Source organism: Puma concolor, chromosome E2 (assembly GCF_028749965.1).
Source record: "Puma concolor isolate L17-30 chromosome E2, mPumCon1.1.hap2, whole genome shotgun sequence".
Lineage (NCBI taxonomy): Eukaryota > Metazoa > Chordata > Mammalia > Carnivora > Felidae > Puma > Puma concolor.
Genome location: NC_141681.1, coordinates 44,617,453 through 44,628,904, shown reverse-complemented (window position 1 = coordinate 44,628,904; position 11,452 = coordinate 44,617,453). Strand labels below are relative to the sequence as shown.

General features: G+C 53.9%; 2 protein-coding genes across 2 annotated transcripts; both read right to left on the bottom strand.

Annotated features, from left to right (window-relative positions):
* Window positions 1-4,236: 4,236 nt before the first annotated feature.
* FFAR3 (free fatty acid receptor 3) lies at window positions 4,237-6,289 on the bottom strand. Its single transcript, XM_025914800.2, is given in 3 exon segments — window positions 4,237-4,743; window positions 4,746-5,686; window positions 5,929-6,289. Coding segments are annotated over 2 exon segments (1,032 nt in total). The 5' UTR covers window positions 5,676-5,686; window positions 5,929-6,289; the 3' UTR covers window positions 4,237-4,641.
* A 3,183-nt stretch (window positions 6,290-9,472) lies between these two features.
* Window positions 9,473-10,872, bottom strand: FFAR1 (free fatty acid receptor 1). Its single transcript, XM_025914569.2, has one exon. It carries the CDS (start codon window positions 10,539-10,541, stop codon window positions 9,579-9,581), a length of 963 nt encoding a protein of 320 aa, XP_025770354.2. The 5' UTR covers window positions 10,542-10,872; the 3' UTR covers window positions 9,473-9,578.
* Between the last annotated feature and the right edge of the window lie 580 nt (window positions 10,873-11,452).

Here is an 11,452-nt window from a genome sequence, read left to right as displayed (position 1 = left end):
ATATGGTTTCCCGGAGACCCCCCAGCAGACCTCTTACTGGCTAAAATTGGGTCATTGTGTGTTCTTCCTGAGAGCTAGAATTTTTCTGGCTAGAATTGGGTCATTGTGTGTTCTGCCTGAGAGCAGCCACCAATAAATGGGAACAAGAATGGTGTGGTCAGTGCCATTTACAAACTGACCCTGGGGCTGGGGGATCTGCAACAGGAGATTCTTGATTTGGTTGTCCAAATTCAGTGAAATGAGTCTAAATTCAGTTAAAATCACCTCCCTTCCAAAAATACCCCATTCCGTCTTCTGCAATATTTACTCTTCCCTCGCTCCACGCTTCCATGGGGGGTGAACTCTGGTTCCCCCACTACCCATCCCACTACCACCAGGTTTCTCAGACTTCATTTCTTCTATCCCATTTTTTTCTGGAGTGTGATCTCAGTATCCTCTTCCGAGATCACAGGCTGCCATCTTGGTGCCTTGATCTCCCTCCATCTGGGTGGTTTTTCAGAACTGACTTTAAAAGGAAGTCAGAAGACTTTGCAGAGTTTTAGGGGCCACAGATGCCTGTAATAACTTGGTTTTTTTTTTGTTTTGTTTTTTTTTTAACCAGAGAGGTCATATCAGAGAGAGGAAGGTAAAGAGTTGAGCGCTTTCTCACACTATTTCACTTTACTTGTTTCCTCCATTGCAAACTCTGTGTCCCACTTCTAATTCTCCTCTCCCAGAATTTACAGCCTGGCTTCTTTCACCTTCTTTCTTTTATTGCCACTCTGCTTCCTGCTTTTGGATGATTGTTGCAATAATTTTGCAGAATCCCAGGATTGTTGCTCACCCCATCTATTCCTCCCTCCCAACCCGGACCTGGCCTACTTTTTGCACCCCCTCCCAGCATCCACATGAAGCAGATTTACCTCTCCTGCTTTGTATTACAGCTTCCCTTGCCCTGCTGGGCGCATTCACAGGCTGAGAGGTCACTTGCTAAAATACCCAAAGACTCTGGTCACCGGTGATGTATTTAACTCAGGAAAAGGCATCAAGTCAGCCTGCCTTCCCGTATACCCAGCTTCCTCTCTGCTTCCTGCTTGCCCCTCTGCCCTCCTCTGATGGGGAATTGGTTTATAAATAGTTTGACTTGTTGTGGCACAAGCCTGTAGCAGGTGAACTACTCACTGCTTTGTATTGAACTGTCCTGCCTGTATTGACCTGTCCCTGCCAGTTTCTTAATGATTTTGTGAGTAGGTTTCTGGCCACACTTGGAGATTTAAAACTTCTGGCCTCCTCTCTCTGTCCTATAAGCTAAGCCTTCACCTATGGCCCTGGGAACCTGTGGCAGGGATGAGGCAAGTCTACCCTTCCTCTTACCCTTCTGGGTTGTGCTGCCCTAGGGCTTGCTGAAGGGGGAACCCTTCCTTCTAAAAGGGAAAATCTCCTCCTCCATCATGGCCATCAATGAGTTCCTTTTGTAAACCTTTAAAAACCTGTTTGTTTGTTTTTTAAGTTTATTTATTTATTTTGAGAGAGAGAGCACAAGCAAGGGAGGGGCAGAGAGAGAGAGAGAGAGGGAGAAAACGAGAGTCCCAAACAGGCTTTGCACTGTCAGCACAGAGCCCGATGTAGGACTCGAACTCATAAGCCGTAAGATCGTGACCTGAGCTGAAATCAAGAGTCAGACACTTAACTGACTGAGCTACCAGAAGCCCCTAAAAATTTGTTTTGTTAACTAGCCAAGTTATATTGCTGAGAAACCTTGTTCTGTAAAATCACAGACTGTCAGAAACTTGGCTGTTTGAAATCCTTTCAGTAAGAATGGAGTATCCCTCTGCTGCTAGGAGGATCTGAGCAGCAAAAGCTTTTCAACCCCCAGAGCTTCAGACAACGAGTTTTCAGACAAAAATCCTACCTTTATCGTTTATTCGTATTTTCCAATGGAACAGGACCCTGAGTCCGCTTCTCAGCCCAGGCCTGAAATTGACCTCTTTGCATGCAGGCCTGCTTAGCTCAGAGCCTGGCAAGCACTACTTCACTGAAACTTCACCTAAACAGTCCCCTTACTCCAAATTCTACACTAGCCCTGTCTCTTCTCTTGTGAGATGCCCATGCTTCCTCTGGAATGAGGTCTCCTTTGCTCCAGAAGGATAATAAACTTCACCTCATGGGGCTACGGGGCTATGGTTGAGTGAGACAGGCTTTATCACTCTGTGGGATGGGTTCTCTAGCTCATGGATTCTCAGCAGGGCCAACATTGCCCCCCAGAGAGGCGAAAATTAGTTCCAAGGAAGCAATGGTTTGTGGCTTTCCAAAGGGCCATGCACACACAGGCGTAGGTATAGAGTGTGTCTGTTGTATTAAAGTTTCACAGGCAGGGAAGAGTAAGGTGCTGAATAGGAAAAAATATCCACAAAGGCTCCTTGAGAGGACAGAGATACAAAGAAGTTTGAGAAACAGTGCTGTAGCTAAATATTGAGTAACTTTTGGTGTCCATTGTGAGTCAGGTGCCCAATTACTGGCTCTCTTTTGCAGCTAGAACTGTGTTCTTCTGACGGCTATCTTGGGAGATCCAAGCTGGCTTGACCTCTTCTGGCATCCCCAGAATTTCCACCTCCCCCTTGGGGGCCCCCCACATGCTTGCTCTGCCAACCGGTGAGAGGGCACGATGCTCGTCACTCACACACGTGCTCCCACGCCCTCTGTCTGCCAGTCTCGTTTCTCTGCTTTCGTCCCAGGATACACCTTCCATTCTTCCCTGAACAGCCCTTTCCCTTGGCTTCTGCAAAATCTGGAAAACACTACCGCAGTCCCCTCACCACCACCCAGACGATGGCCCCAGCATCTGATGACTTTTCACCCTCCCCACCCCTAGCCTTTTGCTTATACAGACTGGGGAGGGGATAGTGCTGGGTGATGGTTGGAAGCAGCAAAGCCCTCCAAGCTGCCTCTTATTCTTCATGATAAACCCTGAGAAAAGGGTCAGGCTCCTATTGTTCATGGCTGTCTCTAGAATGTGGAGTTTCCAACTCCTTTTTGTCCCCAGTTGGGTCCTTGTTACCAGTTTTGGAGTCGCAGGACTCCCTGTCACCCTTGTTCCCTTTCTGAACCACGTAGACTCATATTTATATTAACTTCTTAGCTTCCACCAGGGACTGAGTTCCTTGGGACAGAAGATGAGTCACAGGTCAGAGAGACAGCTCAGGCCTTCATCTCTGCACCGAGATGATGGCTCTCTCCTTCCACCCGAAACCCAATCCCTCACCCACAGCCAGCCCTCATTCTCCAGCGACCTTAACCCCAGCAAGAAAGCAGACGCTTAATATTAAAAGTCCTTGCCGTTCTCAGCCCAGCCACCTGCACACGGTTCTCAGCCCAGCCACCTGCACACTGTGGGTGCACAACAAATGTTTTTGAACTAAGGCCAAGTGAGTGCCAACACGTGCCCACGTGTCTCTGGTTGCCTTGCTGGGCGAGGAGGCTCTAACCGACTGTTTCTCATGCACCACTCCTCAGGGAGGAAGGCAAACTTACTAAATGGTCACATCTCGCTAAAAATAGCTAAGAGTATGCATCTATCTTTGAAGTCAACTGTGCTGACTAATTTATTTTTTCAAGTGGGTTTCTAATAAAGAATAGGGGAAGAGGACTTAGCAACGCAGAGAGCCGAGCTGCTTTGCATGTAGTTCCAGTTTTCCTCGTGGCCTGTTTACATTTGTCCCGGCCACACTGGCTCACTGGCTCTGGAAGCCAGACTAGGCATCATCCATATGGCATCATACGGATGATACGCAGCTGGAGTCAGGAGAGCAGAGTGGGTGAGGGGCACGGGACTCTGAGTCGGCTAATTCCAGCCTCCAGTCCTGCTTCACTCACTTACTGGCTGTAGGATCTCAGGTAGAAGGCTTCACCTGCCTGGGCCCATTCCCTCGTGTGTAAAGTGAGGTATTCTCATTTGCTCATTTAATAACAGTACCTGCCACAGGGTTGTCGAAGAAGATAATGGGTCAGGCCAAGTCCTTCCCCTAAGTGAGCTGGTATTTTTATGCCTCCAACCTGGATCCTCTCCCGACATCTAGGCATCCTATGGTTTAGCCCTTTCCCGCTGGAGTCTGGTGTTTTATCCTTCCATCCATCAATCCCACCTGATGCAGATACATCATAAGCAAAAAAAAAAAAAAAAAAAAAAAAAAAAAAGAATAAGGAAAGACCATTCTCTTTTGCTTGCTACCAAATTTATTGGTAATTTTTCTACTGTAATTTTTCATAAATGTCCCTAAAAGTCTGAATTTACTGAACAATGGGAACCTTCTGTGAGAGCAGGATGCTCCCTGAAGCCTGGCCTGTGTCCCCACTCTCACCCTGCTGGGTAGGAACAGCTCTGAAGGGTGGCTTCTTCCACTGCCTGGCACATCTCTCAGGCCTTCGTCACTGCTGTCGATTCCTCCTCCGTCACCTTAAGGAAAGCCCAGGAGCTGGCCGTGGGGGCTCCCGCTTCTCTGGTGCCCGCCCTCCTCCTGTTTCCCAGGGCTGAATCCCTAGGGGGCAGGGGATGGGAAGCGAGGGCAGTTGGGTGAGACCGAGAGCCGGGCTTGGGTGAGCACAGCCTGGTGCTCAGTCACGTCAGTCCCCAGCCCCCGGCTCCCCGGTCCTGCCCGACTTGAGCTACGAGAGCCCCCGCCAGGCCCCTCGGCAGCCCAGCCTGCTCCACAGCCCTCCAGGAGTCTCCCTCCTGTTCTCTACGTTGGACAGCTCCCCCGGCTGCCCCCCTCCTCATTCTTGTCCTTCAGTTGCTTGCTGTCCTCCTGCCTCCAAGGGCCCCAGGCCCCCGTCAGCCTCCTCAGCAGCCCCTGAAAGTCAGCCTGAAACCCAGAGGATGAAAAGTAGTAGACAAGCGGGTCGACGCAGGAGTTCAAGGTGCTGAGGAGCAGCACGTAACTTCTCCACGCCGGGCTTTCACCCTGGATGTAGCCCACGACGTGGGACACGTTGTAGGGCCCAAAGCAGACGAGGAAGTTGAGCAGCGTGGCCACCACGAGCCCAACCACCCTCCTCCGCCGCCGGTGGTTGGTGCCTCTGCTGAGCACCCACACCAGGTGGCTGTAGCAGTAGATGGTGATGAGCAGGGGCACCCCAAAAAGGACCACAGCCATCTCCAGCCTGACGGGCAGGAGAATCGCCAGCTGGTCCTTCTGGAACTCCAGGTAGCAGGTGCCGTTGGTGGCCTTCCCGGAGAATTCCATCACGTAGACCACGCTGCAGTGAGCGGCAGCCAGGAGCCAGCAGGCCCCGCTGACCAGGCCGGCCTGTCCCGGCCTCGGCCGGGCCTTGTACCACAGCGGGTAGGCCACGCTGAGGAAGCGTTCGACGCTCACAGCTGCCAGGAAGAGGGAGGTGAGGTAGAGGGTGGTGAAGAAGAGGGATCCGGAGAGGGGGCAGAAGATGAAGGGCAGGGGCCAGCGCATGCCGTTGGCCGCCTCCACCATGCGGAAGGGCAGGAAGAGCAGCAGGAGCAGGTCTGAGAGCGTCAGGTTGAGCAAGAGCACGTCCACAGCCACCGGGCGGCGCCGCAGCTTGCCCACGAAGATCACCAGGGCCGCCAGGTTGAGGGGGAGCCCCACGAGGAAGGTGAAGAGGTACACGGAGAAGTAGAGCCAGTGATTGCCGGGGAAGAAGGACCGGTCCGGGCTGGTGTCCATGGTGATGGCCACTGGAGAAAGAGGCGGACGGAGGTGGCAGTCTGGGTGGGGACCTTGGTGCCCCGTGCCGACGGCATCTCGACCGTTGGCAGGGAACACTGTCACCGCCCCGACTCCCTCATTGCCCCCCTGATGCTTTCCTCAGCAGCGTCAGCCTGCCTGTCTTCCTGGTCATACCCTGTCTCCTGTCCCTTCCCCGAGAAAAGCAAGCGCCGAGGCTCCCCCTCCAGACCCCCCAGAGCCCCGTGCTCACCTGCTTATTTGAGAACCCAACTGCTTTTGCCCCAGCACCTCGCCGGCTCCTCTAGAGAAATATAGTTAGCTATTTATCTGGCAGAACTGATAAAGACAGATGACCTCATTCACCGTTGGGCAATCGCACAAAAGATGCCTTTTGCTCCATCACCAGCACCGCGTGAGTATGCAAAATGAGGAGCAAATTCCACCGCGGCGTGCTCTCCGGCTGCCTCGGAGGGGATGCTCTACCCAGCCCCGAGCCGACCTCATCTTCCCCTCCCCGATCCTCCACTGGAATTGTATCTGCTTCTCTGGAATGGCGGTCGTCCAACTTGCCTTGTAAGGGCAGGAAGCACGACGCAGTGATGGAGGGCCCGTGCTCCGGAGCCAGAGCCCGGGTGCGATGCCGGCTCCGTCACTAACTCTGGGATTTGGGGCAAGTGACCCAAACTCTCGATCTCTGCTTTCTCGTCTGCAAAGCAGGGATAATCACAGTACCAGTTTCGTAGGGTTTTGTTAGATTAAGGCATTGCTACTGCCTGTCGAGTGCTGAGAAGGGAAGTGGGCATGTTATGGTAAGTACTAACAGATGTTAGCTGCCAACATCGCAGTCATGGGTGTGGGCTTGTCTCTGGGGTGATGGGAATAACAACAGCACTAATAGTGATAATGAAGATTGAGGGGGCACGTAATCCGTGGCAGGCACTCTGCTTCTGAGGGCATCGCCAACCTGCCCTTCGCCTCACAGTGGGGAGGTGACTCACTGCTGCAGCCTGTTAAGCATCACCAGCAGGGTTCAAACTGAAGCTCTGTCCAGCTTCAGAGACTTCTTTCTGTATTCATTCAAATATTTATGGAACACAATGAGATACCATTCTGTACCCGCTGGGCTGGCCATAAGCAAAAAATTTGATAATACCAAGTGGTGGGGAGGATGTGGAGGAATGAGAGTCCTCATACTTTGCTGGTAAAAATATAAAATTGTAGGGTGCCTTTGGGAAGCAGTTTCTTGAAACAGTTCACGTAAATCTACCGAGTGACCCAGCTCCACTAATAGGTATCTACTTAAGCAATGTTCATAATGGCCCCAAAGTAGAAACATCCCCTGGTGGCCCATCAGCTGGCGAACGGATCCACCACGTGGCATATCCACGCGATGGAATACTCTTTGGCAATAGGAAGGAATGAAACGCCCAGAATATGGGTGCAGCTCAAAAACATTATGCCACGTGAAACAAGCCAGACATAAAAGACCATATATCGTATGTTTCCATTTATATGAATTGTCCAAGATAGGCGACTTTATGGAGACAGAAAGTAGAAAGTCGATTGCCGGTTGCCTGGGGACGTAGGGGGAAATGGAATCAGCTGTAAACGAGCAGGAGGGCTCTTACTGGGGTGACGACCGTGTTCTAACCTGGAGTATAGTGATGGTTGCAAGCCTTAGTCAGAGTACTAAAAACCCTTGACGTGTGCACTTGAAATGGGTGAATTTTATGATACGTAAATTTTATCTCAAGTAAGTTGTTAAAAATGGTGAGCAGGGGCGCCTGGGTGGCTCAGTCGGTTAAGCATCCGACTTCGGCTCAGGTCATGATCTCGCGGTCCGTGAGTTTGAGCCCCGTGTCAGGCTCTGTGCTGACAGCTCAGAGCCTGGAGCCCGTTTCAGATTCTGTGTCTCCCTCTCTCTCTGACCCTCCCCCATTCATGCTGTCTCTCCCTGTCTCAAAAATAAATAAACGTTAAAAAAATTAAAAAAAAAATGGTGAGCAAAACAAAGATGTTGCTGCCGTGGGTCTGGTGGTGGTGAGGTCTAAGGGGATTGAGTGGTAGGAGGGTAGGACAGACTAACAGAGGCAGAGAACCACTGGGGAGGCCCTTCAGGCAAACAGAAAGGTGGGTGCACAGGCTAATCTGCTGGGGGGGGCCTCTAGAAGGCTTAGGGCTGACGGGGTGGGGGTCACCAGGGTGCTGGGGGGCGGATCACGTGGGGCATCGTGGACCCTCGGGAGGAACTAAATTCCACCGCCAAATGGAGGCGGCACAATTCTCTGGGACAAATGGCCCAGCACCAGCTGGAGCTCCAGAGCGGTGGGAGAGAGCGTCCCTGGCTTTATGGGAAGGGGCAGTGAGGCCGCTTGTGCTCAGGAGTTCGGGCTTTTACTGAAATTCTCTGCTGTCACCGCTGTGCAGGGAATAAACTGGTTTCTTGCTTCTGCGGAGCCCCGGGCAAGTTATGCAACTTCTCTGGTCTGTTTTCATGTAAAACAGATAATGAAATTTTCTTTGGAAGGCTCTTGCGAGCATTCATTTGTTCGGCAGACACTTCCTGAGAACCTGCTGCTACGTGCCAAGCTCCCTTCTAAGGTGCTGAGGGCAGATGAGCAAATGAAACCCCTTGCCCTTGTAGACACTGACGCATAAAAAGAGGTAGCTTGTATAAACCAGCGCGTGCACGCCAGGCATGCAGCTACCCGTTCTGTGGCATAGGCTATGCTCGCGACGTGATCGCCTTTAGAGGAACAAGTCTGCTTCCCGCATCTTGCCTCATCAGAGCAGGTGCCCAGATGTTTGTCTCCTCCATGACCACTCTCCTCTCCCTGCTCTCACGGGTTCAGGGTGCCACTGTTTGCCTTTGCAAAGTGGACCACAAGGACGGGCGTTCACACCAATACCTCAAGTTCTTTCATATGTCCCCTGACCCTTGGGGGTCCTGCCTTGAAGGATCGCATCACGCGTCCCCCCCTTCCTTACTGTAGAGACTCAGGACAATTCCTTAATCCTGCAAAAATGAAGATGATAATAATACTTGGCTCCGGGACCATAGCTAACTTAAGGGGCGCCTTTGTACAAATTAGGAAAAGGCACCCCACTCCAGGTGGTAGCGCCCTCCACCGAGGCGCCCTGCTTGAGGAGTGGGTGATATCTTTGTTCAAGTTAGAATAACGTGCTTCTTTCTCTGGATGGAAGTAGTCCCATGCCGGGCACATGGATCGGTGAGCACAGCACAGGCTAGACTTTAGTCGATGTTTGTCCGTCTGCCTGGCACTCTCGTGCAGTGAACAACCTGCCCATCTGTACGGCAGCTGCGTAGCCAAACCAAAGGATCGTGTGAGTATGAAATGGGACAACACTTGTAAAGCACTCGCCATGGTGACTGTCCCATATCAGAGACTCTATTTGTTAGGGACTCTTCGTGGTGTGTATTTTCTCTAGTATTTTCTCTCCCTGCGGAGGCGTCTTTTCCTACCAACCTCCCGTTCACAGTTCCAGTGCTGCCCTCTTGTGAGTGCCAAACGGCATAACAGTGTCAGTATCTTGCCTCCTGCCTCTTCTCTTGTTCAGAAATTAAAATATTCTTTCCTAGGAGATGTTTGGGGAACAGCATCCCCCCCGAACGTATCATCAGTGTGGCATTTCCTCTAGACTGGAAGAGAATTTCTACAGCATTGGCAGGTGGGCGTGAGGAGAAGAGGGACAGGCAGAGGTGGGGAGTCACGCTGATGTATGTGGAGGCAAGCTTACCTTCCTCCTGTGACCTGGCCCCTGGCCTCCGTCTTCCCTCCCCTGGGATGCGGTCTTCGGCCAGGCTCAGTTCTTCCCATAAGCGGTTCCAAGGGTGCTTCCAGGCAAGGCCGCCCTGCAGTTCCTTCGGCGCAGTCCCCATCAGGGGCCTGCGAGAGCAGCCGGCCTCCCCTGCTCCATGCCCCTTCTCTCCAGCGGCGGCTGCTGCTTCTGGGATGTCCCTCCTTTCGTTCTTGCCACACTTGTCGCCCGGCCGGCACCCCCTCCCAGGTAGCCAGTCACCAACGGGTTGAGCACCACACTCCAGGCACCCGTGATGAGCCCCAGTTTCCGCCAGTGGCCCCCCGTGTCGGGGTGCAGGAAGGCAGCCACGTTGGAGGCGTTGTAAGGCCCTAAGCAGAGCAGCAGTGTGAGCAGAGCCCCGCCGGCCACCCAGGCTGCCCTCAGCTTCCGTCTGTGGCTCAGGCCTGACCGGGCCAGTGCCCGGAGGCAGCCCACGTAACAGAAGGCTGTGATGGTCAGGGGGAGGAAGAAGAGCAGGAGAGAAAGGCTGAGGCGAGCAGGGCCCGCTGAGGCCGGGTCCCAGGCCTCCAGGCAGACCGGAGAGCCGTTCACTGGCGTGTTGATGCCCAGGGAGCTGTTGGTATTGTCTGTCCAGCCTCCTGGAGCCTCCAACCCAAAGACCAGCCCCAGGTGACAGAGGACAAGGGCCCATATGGCCACACACACACCCCAGGAATAACGCGGCCTCCGGGCAGCTTGGTACCCCAAGGGAAAGGCAGCCCCCAGGTAGCGGCCGACACTCAAGGCAGCCAGGAAGCCCCCGCCAGCATAGAGCGGAGCAAAGTGGGCCAGGGCAAAGGCAGGACAGAGCGAGGCCGGCAGAGGCCAGGCGCCCAAGGCCAGGGCCTCCACCGCCTTCAGGGGCAGAGAGGCTGCCAGCAGGAGGTCAGAGCAGCCTAGGTGGAGGGCATAGACAAGGCTGGGGGTGAGGCGGAGCCGGGCATGGGACACGGCGCCCCCAATGGCCAGGGCGTTGAGTGGGAAGCCCAGTGCAAAGGCGGCCACGTAGAGGGCGAAGGAGAGCTGCGGGGGCAGGTCCATGGGGCCAGGGCTGGCCTCCACGCTCCTGACCTCCACTCGCTCCCCAGCCTCGGCTAGGCCCGTGGAGGGGTGGGGGGATCAGGGGCTCCTGGGATCACAGACTGCTAGGGTATTAGAAGCCGTCCTGTGAGATATCAACTGTCTCAATGAGGGAGGCCCTCGGAGAGAAGCGGCTCCAGTTAGCAGGTGAGCCCGAGTGAGGAGCGAGGACTGCTAGCCCTCAGTCCTCTGCTTTCTTCCCACCGTATCCTCTCTTAAAACACCATGGAAGCGTGCGGGTCCCATCGGAGGGAGAGCCTCCTGATTTCTGAGACTGGGGAGAGAAAGGGTAGAAAATTAGAGCCGGGTCCCACCGTGTGTGTGTTTTTCCTAGGACTAAGTCTCCTGAGTCCACCCCTCTCCCCTAATTCCCTGGGAAGAGAAGCAGCTGCCCCCCACACCCCCCAGGACCGTGGAGAGCCTGCCCCGCAGACAGTGGAGTGGGGGGGGGTTGTCAGGATTTGGGTAAGGTGAAGGCTGTGGTAAAGGGCAGGCGAGGCGGGGCGCCAGGGCAGAGCCAGGGCAAGTCGGGTCCCATCAGTGCCACAGAGAATGACCTTGACCAACCTCAGGGAGCATCCTAAGCAGGTAAACTGGGGGGTCTGGGGAATAATCGCCGTGGGGAGAGGAGCCACAGAAAGAGGGACTCACCTCTTGGTGCTGCCAGATGTCTCTGAGGCTCAGGAGTCCCCCTCGATGGCCTGAGGGAGGGTGTCCAGGATGGGCAGTGAGCCGGAAGGGAGAGGAGGGCGGGGTGGCAGGGCCATTAGCTTGAGGCACCAGCAGCCTGGCTGAGCAGCTAATGGGGCATCTCGGGCAGGAGCAGAGGCCAGGAGGTGAGGGTCCAAACAGCTGATGCAGACACAGGAAGG